At 42.2% G+C, this 18,336-nt stretch overlaps 1 protein-coding gene across 1 annotated transcript; it reads left to right on the top strand.

Moving 5' to 3' along the window:
- Positions 1 to 3,681: 3,681 nt before the first annotated feature.
- LOC126262668 (ejaculatory bulb-specific protein 3-like) lies at positions 3,682 to 15,641 on the top strand. The gene is made up of 2 exons (XM_049959440.1): positions 3,682 to 3,885; positions 15,239 to 15,641. Exons 1-2 carry the CDS (start codon positions 3,696 to 3,698, stop codon positions 15,433 to 15,435), a joined length of 387 nt encoding a protein of 128 aa, XP_049815397.1. The 5' UTR covers positions 3,682 to 3,695; the 3' UTR covers positions 15,436 to 15,641.
- The last annotated feature ends 2,695 nt before the right edge of the window (positions 15,642 to 18,336 follow it).

The following is an 18,336-nucleotide window of genomic DNA, read 5'->3' as shown; positions in this document are numbered from 1 at the left end:
TTGGGCGATTGACTCACTACCTTGCTCCTAAGCGAGCCAACCGCTCACCAATTACAATCTAAAATGGCGTAAGGGCTATGAGAGGTGGCATGAGCCCCCTCTCATATTTCTATCTTACGATTTTCCTCTCTAATTGCATGCAGTGAAAAGTTGCTATTCCTTCACACACGGACTTCCCACGCAGCGTCTCTCGTCACCCGAGTGGTCCGGTTACAGGCGGGCACTGCTGATCTTGAAAGGGTAAGCCGACAGGTGTGAGGGAGTCGACTGAATGCTTTCCAGACGCCGACATTGTAGAATAGCGGCGGAGACACGCACGCAGGGGCCTGAAGTAGCTAGAGGTTCTGTTACTTCGCAGAAACTTAGCGAAAACACTTTCTGGTGGGCTACCAGCGAGGCGTGGGAATGACATATGTTCCCAAACAGCCTTGGCGCGTAAATTCCCACGTTTTCTGCCATATAGTAACTGTGATTGGCTTTATGAGGGCATAGCTCCATGACGTAGCAAAATCAGCGCAGAAATTGGCGCCAAGAATCTCCATTGGTGGAATGGTAGTGCTTCGGCAATAGAGTGGAATTTTCCGCCAGTTTTCGAGTTGCTGATGGGAACGTTTAACCACGGCCACTGTCGTGGGGGCACGAATATTCTGTGTTCGGTTTGTACGGATGCTCTTGTGGTAGTCGGCTCTCGCCTTTCGGTCGGAATAGGTTACAAGACTGAGCTCTCGCTGCTCTGGACAGCCTGCCTACCATTGGCTGTCTAATATATTTTTATTTAATTGTAACTGTTTGACGAAGTTGCTGAAGTTTCGACTTCAACGTAACTTTCCGAGTACAGTTGGCAATTGAGCGTTCTGCGTACAGGTGGCCTATGTTGTCTGTCTTGAGCAGTTTTGGCTAAAGTTGACTGTATCGGAGTTACAGTGTGACTTCGCTTGTTAAAATCAATCACTGTACCGTCAGTGATTGTGTGGCGAGCCTTCTTCGTCTCCCTCAGAGGCGCATTTGTATTGCTAGGAAGTCTTTAGTCTGGAACAACCAAACCAGGATAATTTATTTTGGGCTATACTCGCGATATTATCATCACCACGACGGGACGTCGAAGCAACCAGCCATCGCCTCCGGTACGACATATCGAGTTCTGACAGTTAAGAAGACAGTTTGGTAATGTATGTCCGCAGCACCAGCAGATAGGGATTTTCCTAGGTGATAATCAGAGCTCAGCAGAGTGCGCCTGTTGGTCTTTTTCTAACTTTGTTCTGTCTTGGGTAGCAGCAATTAATGTTGGGTTGGCTGTGTGTTTTCTCTTAAGATTTGAGTTGCAAGGAATTGGCTCCACATACCACTTCATCATAAATGTCACAATCTAGTTTAGGGACAACTTCGCCTTCACAGCATTTATTTGAGTATCCAATTTGAGCCAATTTGATGTATTGTAAATGTTTCATGTGTTTTGTTTATTATTTTGAGTTTAGTCATAAAAAATCATATTGTTATTTTGGACAGAACTTTCATTCTGTTAATCGGCAGAGCAACCATTTCATTTCTCACTACGTTACTGAAACTTTCCTTTATTTAATTAATGTCTATCAAACTAAATTATTGCAGGTGCCAAACTCTTTTCCACTCCACTTGCAGGATCGATTACAGTCAATTCGCGTTTCTTTTTAATCCATGTGCAACAGCAAATGTCGGAGTTAGAATAGGGGGAGGGGGCGGGGGCTTAGAGCATCATTTATGTATGAAGATTCTCGAAGAATTTAGTGTTAAATACACTGCTAGCCCCGGCACCGCGCAAGTGGATAGAGGAAGGTCGTACGCAGCGACGAGCGGGAACTCGACCACGGAACATGACAACAGCACGGGATGACCGTCATCTTGTCCGCATTGCCATTACGCACCGTACAGCGTCATCCACAGTGTTGGCTCGTCGCTGGAGCACTGCAACAGGTGTGAATTTCTCTGCATCGACAGTTTGTCGCCGTCTGCTGCAGTTTGGACTCGTTGCACGCGTGCCATACGTCGCCTTCCATTGTCCAGAAGCCACAAGCTCCTACGACTGCAATGGGCACGTGAACACCGTCACTGGGATGTTAAGTGGCAACTTGCAATCTTTTCGGAGGCGTCCCGCTTCAACCTGTCCTACAGTGATTGCTTCATACGTGTCCGGCGGTACCGTGGTGAGTGCAAACTGGAGGGCTGCATTGTGGAGCGGCGTAACGGCCAAACACCAGATTTTATGGTTCGGGGCGCCATTGCGTACAACAGGCGATCTCGCCTCGTACGTATTGAAGGCACTTTGAACAGAAACCTGTACCTAACGGGGGTTGTGGAGCCTGAGGTATTCCTCCTGTTTCATGCGTCTCCACAGGACACATTTCAACAGGACAGTGCCTGGCCACATATTGCGTGGAGTGTACAGGCAAGACTACCATTGCTACCCTGGCCTGCACTTTTGCCAGAATGGCGCCCATCGAACATGTCTGGGAGATGGTTGATCGGCACGTGGTGCGTCACGGTCCTCCAGTAACTGGTGTCACGCATTTGTGGGCTCCGATACAAACTGCGTGGAGTAAAAACCCTCAGGACCGTTTTCAGAACCTTACTGATTCAATGCCACGGCGTATAGCAGCTCTAATTGCTGCGCATGGTGACTCTGGCTCTGAGCACTATGCGACTTAACTTCTGAGGTCATCAGTCGCCTAGAACTTAGAACTAATTAAACCTAACTAACCTAAGGACATCACACACACCCATGCCCGAAGCTGGATTCGAACCTGGGACCGGAGTGGTCGCTCGGTTCCAGACCGCATGGTGGCCACACGAGATATTGAATACTAAGGCTCAAAGGACATGTACCGATTTGAAAAGGCAATCATTTGTTACTTGTTATATACACAAGCTGTGGTATTAAATTAATTGAATTCATGCGTTTTCTTCTTGGTATCGTAATTTCCACAAACAGTAGTGGACTTCAAAAAAATAAAATGAAATTTTTTGCCACTTTTGATAAAACGTATGCCAGATAAGACAATTCCTCGCACTCACGTGTCTGTTTTTGTACGGTGGGATACTGAGACGAGAACTGGTTTGTAGTATTTGACCTACGAGTTACAGCGAGAAAAATTTAGTTTATTAGGGTGTTTTGGGATTTTTCGCATAGATATTAAACAATAGTTCGTCTTATTAACACGTACGCTTTTCTATAATGTTATTCCATGTATGTCATTTTTTGTTGCTAACAGAAAATATTTATTTATCTTTTCGCATGGTACGCAAAACGCGACTATCACGGCCTCCCATGGAGGTGACATTTGCAGAGCATGATTCAGTTACCGCTACTACGAATAGAATTTTCTACATTAATTCTGATTTGCATAGAGCCTAGCATATTTAAGGAAACCACAACATGCTACGTATATTGCTTAATAACAACGTCGATTATTCCGCTGTCTTCCATACCGCGGGATGCTGGTGAGGTAATTACAGCGAGAACTGGCTCTTCAAGGGCGCAGGAGTTGAGCAAAGACACGTACTTTTTGCATTATCGCACGTGTCAGCGCTAGTTCTTCCGGAGGGCGCCCCACCTCGTGACCCTGTTATCCCGTCATAGGTATTCATACGCCAGAGCGGAGGTATAAGAAGCAGTCACCTGTGACCGCATCCCACATTCCGGGCGGAGTGCACCAGTAGCCATGGCGAGAAACCTGATCCTCTGCTGCTGCCTCGTAGCCGCCGTTGCAGTTTCAGTGAAAGCCGATGACAAGCTGGACAAAGTGAACGTGGACGAGATCCTCAACAACGACCGCCTCCTGAAATCCTACATCCAGTGCATGCTCGATGCAGACGACGGAAAGTGCACCACTGAGGGCAAGGAGATCAAAAGTAAGTGCGACTGCTAAGCTTCCTTCTTTCTCGTTCGTCTCTCGCTTCTTTCTTCCACTGTTCACCATCGTTAGAGTTCTATTCCCGTTTTCCTATACGTTCGATTAAATCTTACGCTCGTGGATTATGATGTAGCACTCTGGTATACAAAATGGCCAAATCATGCTCGAGATTAATAACAACAAATTCTTTAAAGTAGCGTAGGAGGTTTCATGGCATCCCTTCAAGAAACTTTGTTTCTTATTCCTGGTCAGGTGTGCAATCGCAATAAGGTGGTATTGTGTTCCCCTAAGAGCAACAACAGTCTATGAACATACAAATCCCGTGATATCAGGAAGACGTGCTACTTTATCCTTGTCAAATAAATCTTACACTCATTCGTAGCGTTTCAGTGTTCTATCATATAGGAAATTTCATGTCCTGCTCAGAAATGTTCTTGCCAATTAAGGTAGAGCTTACAATTCGCCTTTTGCTTTAATCTAAACAAGGAATTATGGCACTTTGGTATAATCACGATAATTTATACCTCCATAGTTTATGTTCTTTGCTCACCCACCCCATTTAATCCCCAACGATGTATTGTTTAGGTTCCTGTAAAAAATGTGATACTTCTCAATTTTCCATCTCTTGTCCATCTCTTTCTGACTTTGTCTTTACCTTTTCGCACAATGATCGCTTCTGTGTAGAAGAGAATCACCTTCGTTTCTTCTCTCTGCGAATCCAGTTTATATCATCTGTTGGATTCTTCGTTTCAAGATGTTTGTGCTAAAGCGAACGTTTCATTCAATATTAGGGTACAGATGTTTCCTTTGCTGTCTGATATTCTTATACGATAACGTAGCAAGCGGCATCAGTCCCATGCGTCAACTTTAAAGGCCCATTGCCAGTGACAGTAATTTTAGCATTGCCTGTTGTTCAGTATGAAGTATTTTCTCACTGTTTTAAGGTCCAGCTGTTAACCCTGTACATTTTTAGTTCAGTATTGTTTATTTACTTGCACACTGAATTTCTGCCGTGTTCTTATTGTGACGCAGTCTGCAAAATATGAGCAATTTGAAATACAAATATAGGCATCGAGTCCTATCGGAGTACGATCGCTAACAGACAGAAGCATGCATCTCAGGGCAGTCGTTAGCGATCTAATGGCAAGCACGGACGAAGTACAGACGGAAGGTCAATAGTGGTGTCCGCGGATCACACAACAGAAATTACTGATTCCGGAATACAATAATCCACGGGTACTACATATTCAACAGATTCACAGTAATATTATGTATAACTTTTGTTATGATATGAAGTACAAGATACTGTCGGTAATTACTGTTTATACGAATTTTAAAGAGACAAACGAAATGAAATAATCATAATAATAGGTGACTCAAACAACAATTCTTTATAATACACTAATAATCGTATCGTTCATTTGATGCAGATGATCTTGAAACACAGGTGCATATGTGTGTGCTGTAAATGAGTCAAAAACATTAGTACCTGATACAAAAGCTCTTTTGTTACTACAAAGAAGGTTTGATTGAAATAAACCAAAGGAATACTATTCGGTATCTGTAGAACAGTTAAGCTCCTACTACTCCCCAGACGGTGTAAGAGACGTGTTGTTCCCACCATCCATGGACAATCTCAAGCACCATTCACATTACACTCACTGAAGTCTTGTGCTTGAAATTTTCTGGGTTGTGTCATATTGACCGTTCATTCAACGCCACGTGTGTTGACAGATTAAACGTGTGGCCGAGAAAATCAGGCATATAATGAATTTCTCCGTGGATTTGATGTAAAATTATTTCGTCACTAGATACTGATGAATCCGGCGTCGCTTTTACCTTTCATTACAAAAAACACTGTTAGCCATGAAAATTAGAATACCAGAAGGGATAGTAAATGAAATGTTACTAATTGTGTGTATCGATATGGTAGGACGAAAACATGATTAAATTTGTAGGAGATATGGAGTGCACACGGTTCGCATTCTGGTATACAGATCTGTCACGTTTGGCTGCAAGAACGGCATCGAATCGACCTGAGCTTATGTCAGCTGTGGGTACGTCCTTCCACACGGCTTCAACTCTGTATCATATTTAATCATTCTTAGTGGCTTGCGAACGGTTTCGTGCCAGTCTCTCGTCAGTTGTTCGCCAGATGTGATCACTGAGTCAGATATGTGGATAACGTGCTGACGACGGAAACAGTCTAAATAGACCAGGATAGCACGGGTAACCAGTTGATTTGCATTATTCTGTTGAAAGACAAATTCATGGAGACGTCGGAGATAGGACACATCCGCTAGCCTGAGCAAGAAAGAAACGTAATGACTGTCGTTTAGGTAACAGGTTACTCAAAACGAACGTAATCATGTTGCAGTGAATACATAGTGCGTAGTGGGGCGATCACACTGATGTAGAAATAATTCAAAAGCCAAGATCGCTTAAATACTGTTTACTGGATAACTGGTTTCAACACACTAAAGGTGCCATGATGCCGACCGCTGTTAGTCGAGCAGCGGTCATGTACCAAATAGCTTTATATTCTGGCTGCAGGTTTACACATCCTATGAAAAAGAATAAACATGAGAGCAGTTGTCTTTTATTTTTTGTGACAATGATTTTATATCAACTGGTCTGCCTCACGTATCGTTAAATCCTAATGGTTTATAAATGTTAATCTACATTCAGATCCGATGATGGCACCTTTAGTGTGTTGAAACCGGTTATCCAATAAACAGCATTTAAGCGATCTTGGCTTTTGAATTATTTCTACAAATGTAACCACGTTGCATACTAAAGGTATCCCGTGCCAACGAACCAGTGAATATCGCGTTCTGGTAACGTTCGTTTTCCTCTGTGTCTCCAAACATGAACACATGCATGGTGATGCTGCATGCAGAAGCGGCACCCATCTGGAAGACGACATATTTAGAGCCCTACCGCTATGTGCTGCTGCGTCAGTGAAAACGGCCGTGGTGGTCGCCATGCTGAGAGTCCCACAATGCAGCTGCTGTCGGATTACAAGTAGAATTTTCTTCTCCTTAAGACGGCGTAACAAGATCTTCTCCGAAAAAAACAAGATTCAGTTGCAATTTCTGTATGACAAACCCGTTGATTAACCTATCGTTAGGTCCAGAATATAGCTGATTTAGTCTTACCCACTTCCTGCAGTTGCGCTGAAATGCCAGTCGCTCGCACATACAAGCGCATGATGTCACTTTGACTGATTTTTCGTGCTGTCTTTATGGTGTGGCAGTTTTAACGGTCAACAGCATATTCATTATTAAGGGAAATTCGTTCTCTTTCCGGGTACATTATGTTGAAGAACATCACTTGTAAACCCACGTGGTGTTTGTAACAAATGACGTGTATATGCGTGGCAGCGTAATGTGGCCTTCACAATGGAATTCTCACGCCCACAAATGATTAAAACCACCCTCCCATTGCCAGCCTACCTAGGGATTTCCATAAATAGTAAGATCGAGTAGTAGGTTTTCATCAGTTCAGTTTATGGCATCAAACCAATTATTTCTCTAGGGATAGTATAAGAATAATCACAATGTGGATACCGTAAACTGTTTATTCTCAAAAGACATGTAGAGGGCAAAACAATTGTATTAATATGAATTACACAATATTCGATTCTACCTCATATGTAATTTTGAGATTGGCCGAACATCTATTTCAGTTACTTTAGACTTCGATCCCCGTTATTAGACGAATGGAAACAAAGTTTGTTTACCGAAGAATTTTTACCAAAGAAAATTTGCTACACAGCCGTATATTTTCGGGTATTATTTTATTTAGACGAATAGCTTACGCAGTTCATTAATGCATACTTCAGACCCCTGCGCCCTCAATGTGTATAGAATCACATAGACCAATACGGGCATAACTGGAGCCATGAATATCTGTGTTCCGTGAATTTTTTGTGCAACTTGACAAAAAATGAGCACACGTTACTCGGGATGCATGTTTGCACGGTTTGGTAAAAAAAAAATTTAAAAAATTTAAAAAATCACGGAATCCAGGTGTTATGGCTCCGGTTATGCGTGTATCGGTCTATGTGATTCTGGATACATGGAGTGCATATGGGCCTGAAGATGGCATTGATGAGACTCCGAAACCAGCGTTGTAAATAAAATAACATCAGAAAATAAGCGGCTGTTTCGCGAATTTTTTTTTGGTAAATATCTGACCAGGCGCTGACCTGTACCCACGATGGACCAACAGGGACACAAAGCTGGCTGGCAGTGGTTAGCAGCGAGGATCAAAAGACATACACCCTGACTGGCTTTTTAAGAAAATGCTCAGTGGGTAACCATATGGAACTCATCTCATTTACGGCGAGTTTTTGTCTGCATGTCGTACTGGAGTGCACGTATCATATATTGACTTGCGGACAGCAGTTGTACTGCACTCCCAATATGCTGACTGTGGCAGATGATGTACATGACTTAGATGCAATTCTTTGCCTACACAGTAGATGCAGTATGCCATTTGCAAACTCCTAGGGCCACAATTACCTCAGTACAAGTCAGAACACAAGTCAATATTTCTGTTTACTCACTAGACAGAAACAAAACCTCTAGTCACGTGATCTCATGTTGTTGTTGTTGTGGTCTTCAGTCCTGAGACGGGTTTGATGCAGCTCTCCATGCTACTCTATCCTGTGCAAGCTTCTCCATCTCCCAGTACTTAGTGCAACCTACATCTTTCTGAATCTGCTTAGTGTATTCATCTCTTGGTCTCCCTCTACAATTTTTACACTTCACGCTGCCCTCCAATGCTAAATTTGTGATCCCCTGATGCCTCAGAACATATCCTTCCAACCAGTCCCTTCTTCTTGTCAAGTTGTGCCACAAACTCCTCTTCTCCCCAATTCGATTCAATACCTCCTCATTAGTTATGTGATCTACCCATCGAATCTTCAACATTCTTCAGTAGCACCACATTTCGAAAGCTTCTATTCTCTTCCTGTCCAAACTATTTATCGTCCATGTTTCACTTCCATACATGGCTACGCTCCATACAAATACTTTCTGAAACGACTTCCTGACATTTGAATCTATACTCGATGTTAACAAATTTCTCTTCTTCAGAAACGCTTTCTTTGCCATTGCCAGTCTACATTTTATATCCTCTCTACTTCGACCATCATCAGTTATTTTGCTCCCCAAATAATAGAACTCCTTTACTACTTTAAGTGTCTCATTTCCTAATCTAATTCCCTCAGCATCAACCGAGTTAATTCGACTACATTCCATTATCCTCGTTTTGCTTTTGTTGATCTTCATCTTGTATCCTCCTTTCAAGACAGTCCATTCCGTTCAAGTGCTCTTCCAAGTCCTTTGCAGTCTCTGACAGAATTACAATGTCATCGGCGAACCTCAAAGTTTTTATTTCTTCTCCATGGATTTTAATACCTACTCGAATTTTTCTTTTGTTTCCATTACTGCTTGCTCAATATACAGACTGAATAACGTCGGGTAGAGGCAACAACCCTGTCTCACTCCCTTCCCAACCACTGCTTCCCTTTCGCGCCCCTCGACTCTTATAACTGCTATCTGGTTTCTGTACAAGTTATAAATAGCATTATCCCGAGGGCATGAGGCTTTACTGTATGGATCAATGATGATGGTGTCCTCTTGGGTAAAATATTCCGGAGGTAAAATAGTCCCCAATTCGGATCTCAGGGCGGGGACGACTTAAGAGGACTTTGTTATCAGGAGAAAGAAAACTGGCGTTCTACGGATCGGAGCGTGGAATGTCAGAACCCTTAATCGGGAGGGGTAGGTTAGAAAACTTAAAAAGGGAAATGGATAGGTTGAAGTTAGATATAGTGGGAATTAGTGAAGTTGGGTGGCAGGAGGAACAAGACTTTTGGTCAGGTGAATACAGGGTTATAAACACAAAATCAAATAGGGGCTATGCAGGAGTAGGTTTAATAATGAATAAAAAAGTAGGAGTACGGGTAAGCTACTACAAACAGCATAGTGAACGCATTTTGTGGCCAAGATAGACACGAAGCCCACGCCTACTACAGTAGTACAAGTTTATATGCCAACTAGCTCTGCAGATGACGTTGAAATTGAAGAAATGTATGATGAGATAAAAGAAATTATTCAGGTAGTGAAGGGAGACGAAAATTTAATAGTCATGGGTGACTGGAATTTGTCAGTAGGAAAAGGGAGAGAAGGAAACAAAATAGGTGAATATGGATTGGGGGTAAGAAATGAAAGAGGAAGCCGTCTGGTAGAATTTTGCACAGAGCATAACTTAATCTAGCTAACACTTGGTTCAAGAATCATAAATGAAGGTTGTATACATGGAAGAATCCTGGAGATACTAAAAGGTATCAGATACATTATATAACGGTAAGACAGAGATTTAGGAACCAGGTTTCAAATTGTAAGACATTTCCAGGGGCAGATGTGGATTCTGACCACAATCTATTGGTTACGAACTGCAGATTAAAACTGAAGAAACTTCAAAAAGGTGGGAATCTAAGGATGACTAAACCAGAGGTTGTACAGAGTTTCAGGGGGAGCATAAGGGAACAATTGACACGAATGGGGGAAAGAAATACAGTAGAAGAAGAATGGGTAGCTCTGAGGGATGAAGTAGTGAAGGCAGCAGAGGATCAAGTAGGTAAAAAGACGAGGGCTAGTAGAATTCCTTCGGTAACTGAAGAAATATTGAATTTAATTGATGAAAGGAGACAATATAAAAATGCAGTAAATGAAGCAGGCAAAAAGAAATACTAACGTGTCAAAAATGAAGTGCAAAATGGCTAAGCAGGCATGGCTAGAGGACAAATGTAAGGATGTAGAGGCTCTTCTCACTAGGGGTAAGATAGATACTGCCTACAGGAAAATTAAAAAGACCTTTGGAGAAAAGAGAGCCACTTGTATGAATAGCAAGAGCTCAGATGGAAACCCAGTTCTAAGCAAAGAAGGGAAAGCAGAAAGATGGAAGGAGTATTTTTATAGAGGGTCTATACAAGGGCGATGTACTTGAAGACAATATTATGGAAATGGAAGAGGATGTAGATGAAGATGAAATTGGAGATACGATACTGCGTGAAGAGTTTGATAGAGCACTGAAAGACCTGAGTCGAAACAAAGCCCCAGGAGTAGACAACATTCCATTAGAGCAACTGACGGCCTTGGGAGAGCCAATCCTGACTATACTCTAGCATCTGGTGGGTAAGATGTACGAAACAGGCGAAATACCCTCAGACTTCAAGAAGTATATAATAATTCTAATCCCAAAGACAGCAGGTGTTGACATATGTGAAAATTACCGAACTATGAGTTTAATAAGTCACAGCTGCAAAATACTAACGCGAATTATTTACAGGCGAATGGAAAAACTGGTAGAAGCCGACCTCGTGGAAGATCAGTTTGGATTCCGTAGAAATGTTGGAACGCGTGAGGCAATACTGACCTTACGACTTATCTTAGAAGAAAGATTAAGGAAACGTAAACCTACGTTTGTAGCATTTGTAGACTTAGTGAAAGCTTTTGACAATGTTGACTGGAATACTCTCTTTCAAATTCTATAGGTGACAGGGGTAAAATACAGGGAACGAAAGGCTATTTACAATTTGTACAGAAACCAGATGGCTCTTATAGGAGTCGAGGGACATGAAAGGGAAGCAGTGGTTGGGAAGGGAGTGAGACAGGGTTGTAGCCTCTCCCCGATGTTATTCAATCTGTATATTGGGCAAGCAGTAAAGGAAACAAAAGAAAAATTTGGAGTAGGTATTAAAATACAGGGAGAAGAAATAAAAACTTTGAGGTTTGCAGATGACATTGTAATTCTGTCAGAGACTGCAAAGGACTTGGAAGAGCAATTGAACGGAATGGACAGTGTCTTGAAAGGAGGATATAAGATGAACATCAACAAAAGCAAAACGAGGATAATGGAATGTAGTCAAATTAAATCGGGTGATGCTGAGGGAATTAGATTAGGAAATGAGACATTTAAAGTAGTAAAGGAGTTTTGCTATCTGGGGAGCAAAATAACTGATGATGGTCGAAGTAGAGAGGATATAAAATGTAGACTGGGAATGGCAAGGAAAGCGTTTCTGATGAAGAGAAATTTCCAGAATGAGATTTTCACTCTGCAGCGGAGTGTGCGCTGATATGAAACTCCCTGGCAGATTAAAACTGTGTGCCCGACTGAGACTCGAACTCGGGACGTTTGTCTTTCGCGGGCAAGCGCTCTACCATCTGAGCTACCGAAGCACGACTCACGCCCGGTCCTCACAGCTTTACTTCTGCCAGTATCTCGTCTCCTACCTTCCAAACTTTACAGAAGCTCTCCTGCGAACCAGAAGCTCTCCTGGTAGAGCGCTTGCCCGCGAAAGACAAAGGTCCCGAGTTCGATTCTCGGTCGAGCACACAGTTTTAATCAGCCAGGAAGTTTCAAGAGAAATTTGTTGACATCGAGTATAGATTTAAGTGTCAGGAAGTCGTTTCTGGAAGTATTTGTATGGAGTGTAGCCATGTATGGAAGTGAAACATGTGCGATAAATAGTTTGGACAAGAAGAGAATAGAAGCTTTCGAAATGTGGTGCTACAGAAGAATGTTGAGGATCAGGTGCGTAATCAAAATATCTACGGGTGTACTGCCGGTCTACAGTGTCCAACCGGCAGGGGGAACTGAGCAGCCATAGCGTACGAATCTCCGTGCCGGCACGTTCACAGGAGCTCAGTCCGTCAGTTCACCTGATGATGGCGACATGTATGATCGCCGAAATGTTGTGCCCGTTGGACACTGTAGACCGGCAGTACACCCGTGGATATTTTGATTATCAAATACGCCGGGAGAAACTCAAGAATCACGTTAGGTGGGTAGATCACGTAACTAGTGAGAGGGTATTGAATATGGTTGGGGAGAAGAGAAATTAGTGGCACAACTTGACTAGAAGAAGGGATCGGTTGGTAGGACATGTTCTGAGGCATCAAGGGATCACAAATTTAGCATTGGAAGGCAGCGCGGATGGTAAAAATCGTAGAGGGAGACCAAGAGATGAATACACTAAGCAGATTCAGAGGAAGTAGATTACAGTAGGTACTGGGAGATGAAGGAGCTTGCACAGGATAGAGTAGCATGGAGAGCTGCATCAAACCAGTCTCAGGACTGAAGACCACAATAACAACAAACATTCCGCTCCCTGTATTTTACCCTTGCCTCCTTTAGAATTTGAAAGTGAGTATTCCAGTCAACATTGTCAAAAGCTTTCTCTAAGTCTACAAATGCTAGAAACATAGGTTTGTCTTTCCTTAATCTTTCTTCTAAGATAAGTCGTAAGGTCAGTATTGCCTCACGTATTCCAACATTTCTACGGAATCCAAACTGATGTTCCCCGAGGTCGGCTTCTACCAGTTTTTACATTCGTCTGTAAAGAATTCGCGTTAGTATTTTGCAGCTGTGACTTATTAAACTCTCATGTAAAGATTCAATTTAGAGTATGTCAGATCCACAGAGAGCTAAAGAATCATCACTCGAGTAAACACAGTAAGATTTCTGTACTGGAAATTGGTTTTATGTGCCGCTTCTCGCGAACTCAAGGATTCTAAAAACCGAACCGCCAGTTTCTCCACTGTGACTCTCACCAGGAGAATCTCATGCTCGAGCCCCAGAAGAAAATGTCTCTCATCAGTCCCAGCAGCGATGTGCTCTTGGTCAATCCCTGGAGGGAAGTCCTTGTCCAGATCATACGTAGGTCTCTAGTGGTAAAAAAAAAAAAAAAAAAAAAAAAAAAAAAATGTGAGGTCATCAGTCCCCTTGAACTTAGAACTACTTAAACCCAACTAACATAAGGACATGACGCACTTCCATGGCCGAGGCGGGATTCGAACCTGCGACCGTTGAAGTAGCGCGGTTCCGGTCTGAAGCGCCTAGAACCGCGCCGGCCACCGCGGCCGGCTCCCTACTGGTCACATGGCGCTAATGTTTGCACTCACAAATCCCAGTAGCTTGTACAATAGCTTTACGTTCCACTACATAGGCCATGAATCTGCAGCCAATCACATGAAGCTCGTTTTCTGGAAGGTTCCATTTCCCCTCCTACATTCTTAAAGCTCTGCCAAACAAAAACATGTCTGTGCCTTTCAGCGGGGCATGTGCTCCCCGAGAAGATTCCTCAGAGGACAGCTTAAGACCATCATTTCTGACTCTTCGCATTTCTTCGCACTAAAAACATGTCCTTTCGCCTTCTTCCGCCCCCGACGCTTCTTCTTCAGGTACACTGTCCTGAAATAGTTTTCATCACATCAGCGGCTAACCTGCCACCCGTTGCGACAGCACATCGCGGTTCTGCTACCTTGAGCAACATAAACCGCCACCGCGTTGCTGTACTCTCTCTCATGGCAGTAAATGTCCGCCGCAGCAGAACACGACAGCTCTCTTTGGAGCCCACTTTACCTGATAACGGCGTCTGAAGAATGCATTCTTTACTTCGTCTTTTAGTTAAGTGCACCATTCTAAGGAACTCCTAGTCAAGGAGTACTGCATCTATTGTTAGTACATTGAGCTAGCGAGTATCATCCAATGAAATGATTAATAATCCGATAGTGCACTTGTAACTCCTCCGATTTTATCCCGACCTGATCTGATTGAATAGCAGTCCAATATTTATTATTAACATGAACGTGAACCTAATGGGGCTGGTAATCGGAATTGACTGCTACGGAAGTTGTTACTTTCCAGTCCATTCTGCTCAATACTATAATACTGAATGTTTGGTAATGAGGAACACCAACACAGTTTTACTAATTACGAACTTATATTTTTCTCAAAACACAAAAAAGGAGACAGCCACTGCCTTCGTCATACATATCTAATTACGGCTAATATCAGCACAGGCTTTCTTCATTTTCCATTATCGTCACACGCGAATACATCACTGCATCCAACACTGCAATCCAAGGTTAGGCCGGCGCGGTAGACGCGAAACCAAATATCGGCACTAGTAACGTCACTGATCACTTTCATAATGATACTTCTTCACTTTCCCGGTATTAATCTATTACTTAGGGGTCTAACCACGGCGATGGCGACACCCTTCTCCGTTAAAGACACTGTATTTCAACAATGGCCTTCACACACACACCATTCCCGCCAACCACTCTGGCGCAACTCAACACTCGATCTCGCAACACGTCACAATCGATTGTTCGCCCTATCAACCTGTGTCAAGTGCAAAGTTAAAGTAAGGGCCTATGGACCCCTTACACACTGGAAATATAAATCAACAATAATATTAAACTTAAGGAGGCAATATCTTGCGCCGTTTGCAATGAAACATTTTCACATGATTTTCTGTTACATTGCTACAGGCAGGGTGCCAAAATTGGTGTCAACGGGATGCAACGACTGCACGCCTAGCCAGCTGGAGAGAGCTATCAAGGTCCTGAAGCAAGTCTCAGAGAGGTACCCTGCAGAGTGGACCAAGCTGAAGGCCAAGTACGACCCCACGGGCGAGTACACCAAGAAGTACACCGAGGCCTGGAAGGAGCGGGGCGTCAATTTCTGATCGCCGCACCAGGACGACTCAGCTCTAAGCTGTCACCATCGTCGTACACAATTCAACAGTGACTCCTGTCTCTTTCCAGGAACTTTCAGTGACCGTAAATTAATCTGACAACTTCATCCAATTTTGTCACTCAGCGCACTTTCTTAACTTACACTCGTTCTCAGTATTCCAAAAATTATCATATGAAATAAATGTTTATTGTTAAATTTGTGTTTCATATTCTGGTAGGTTGCACGACAATTTCCTGCTTCAGAGTATGACTCCTTTCGAAGTCCACTTTTCTATAACTGTGTTTGAGTCATCATTTATAACAGCGGATCTTAACTTGCCGGTAACGACCCCCTGAAAGTTAAAATGAGATTTTCTCAGGGGTAAAAACGAAAGGGTTCAACTGACTTTCGGTTGTGAAACCAAATTATTTTGAAAATACCGTTACTATTATCATTGTTTCGTAATATTGTAATAATGATAGCATAAGTTACCAATAATTTAATATTTTCTTTCAAATATCAGCACCCACATGTACACAATCTGGTAGACGTTATAGCTACACATACACTTTGTACTTTGCAACACGATCTGTGACAGTAAAGTTAAGACATATACATCGCACACGTTTAAATATTTGATAAAAATGCGGCTGTGAGTTGTTGGTAGTTATCGTGATAGATTACCAATTGCTCCATTATTTACTACACAACACACAAAGGGACTAATTGAAAGTACAAAACAACTCTATAGGTGCAGGGCAGTTTTTATTAACGTCTGGAGACCCAGGAAGCGACTTAGATGACGCTGAGACAAGTAATATAATGTAAGACACATGGGTCGAAAATATCGGGAAATACTCAAAAAATGGATGAGAAATGTTGAACATATGACGTCACCAGATGCCTATCTTACCGCACTTCCAGCGATTGGGCTTGGGGTGAAAGGAGGATTGATCGATGCGAAGTTTGTTTTTGTAGCTCTGATCTGTTGTAAACGTAGACGTTACAGTATTATTGCCCTCGGTGTAATCAAGTAAGAACAGTTCTTATTTTTTCTTTCTTTCCTTTTGGCTCCTCGTATATTGTTTACAGACATTATTTAGGATAGAAAACGAGGCCATTTACTGTTAACGACGTAGTAGGGAAACTTATACTGATTTACTTTTGATTCAATACGTTCGGTTTCTGTTGTATTAAACTTTGCAATAAAACAGCGGAGAGTGCGAGACTGGAAAAAATAAAACATTTTGTAAACGGATAATGTCTCATGAAATGAAAAACGTACAGCCTGCCGACCCAAAACTCGAACCCTGAACTCTCCGCACTTAAGACGTACACGTAGACCTGGGTCGACACCGACATGAACAATTGGCTCGAACTACTGCCCGTCCAGGGAGGCAACTTGTGGTGAAAGAGTTTTGAAGCCACGTATCCAATATTTGTCATCCGTTTTTGAACTAATTTCCAACATCTACGACACTATTTTTCTTATATTAATTTATTTGTCTCAGAGTCATCTACGTCCCTTCGGAGGTGTTTAAACGTTAATAATAATCTTTCTGTATGATGCTACAACACTGCTGTAGGGCCTACAACACAGTGTTTGATATATACTTACAGACCGCCAGATTACTACGAAAAGCGTGCACTTAATGTGAGTTTTTCTCAAATGCCATATTTCTTTCATCCTTTCACTATGTATCTTCTCCCTTTCTTCCGATCAACATGTTCCTGTGTTCAATTTCTTTACCTCTTGTGATCAACGTTACGTTCTTAAAGTTTTGTATACATCCAAACATCTGTTCAGTTCGTCAGCTTTCCGAAATTTTCTTGATGTGCCCGTCATATTTCAGTCGACGTTTATAGGTCATATATTATATTTGATATCTGCTCAGTCTCTTGTCTATTCTGCAATCTGCACTCTTCGTTAGTCTTACTGGGCAATAAGACCTTTTTTATGAGTCTTCTGCCTACTTTCTTGATATTTTCGAGTGTATCTTTTCGAATAATGATCAATATCTGTGGTGCGTATCAGATTTTCGCTTGATGATTTTTACTGTCTGAATTTTACATTACGCGAAGCAGTTAGATATAAGAAGTGTCAATTGTTTCATCGACTCATTAGTGCTGATTTAGTAAAAGACCTACAAAAACTAAATATCATTTTTCTTTCGTATAAATGTTCAAAGAAAATTCCTTTCATTCTAAAGTTTAGTTAGGTGGTAGGGTTGATGACGGTAGGGGCCTCGTGCAGAAAGGGTGTGAGCGGTTACTAGCTAGTATCTGATTTCACTCGGGGGTAAAGGTGTCAGAAAGGTTGTGGTCCACTGATATATAAAATAATCTCTCAATTTGAAAAAAAGGAAAAGAAAAAATAAAGAAAGTAAATGATCCATGATGCACACCATCGAAACAATCATTATACCACGCACAGGGTGTTTGCAAAACTCCGTTACAAAATAGTTTGGTGAAGTACACCTCAGGGACTAAATAATGGCTAACGAAGAACCACATTTGGTCGGCGAACCGTTTACGCACTTAACGGAAAACTTGTGAAATAATTTTTTCAATCTTCCTGAGTCTATTGAATGGGAAGATTACCATAACTGCAGTTACCATAGTTGCTTCCAAGAAATGTTGATAATTTTCAATATCTCCCCTCTGACACCTATAAACTCCATGTTGCTCCATTACTGCACAGCCGTTTGCACTGAACACCGTTACCATTCTAGTTAATTCCTTAAAATCAACGTTATCCTAGTTACAAGTAGATAAGTTACTATTACTTTTTACTCTCTTGGCCCTGCAGAGAAGCAAACTCTAAGCGAACTTTTTTTCTTCAAACATGTACATTTATGAATATGGGTTCCTGTTCAGTCGTTTTATGACGACAATAAGGTGAATTACATGT

Source organism: Schistocerca nitens, chromosome 6 (genome assembly GCF_023898315.1).
Source record: "Schistocerca nitens isolate TAMUIC-IGC-003100 chromosome 6, iqSchNite1.1, whole genome shotgun sequence".
NCBI lineage: Eukaryota > Metazoa > Arthropoda > Insecta > Orthoptera > Acrididae > Schistocerca > Schistocerca nitens.
The sequence above is the reverse complement of the archived record's forward strand: the minus strand, read 5'-3'. Positions and strand labels throughout refer to the sequence as shown.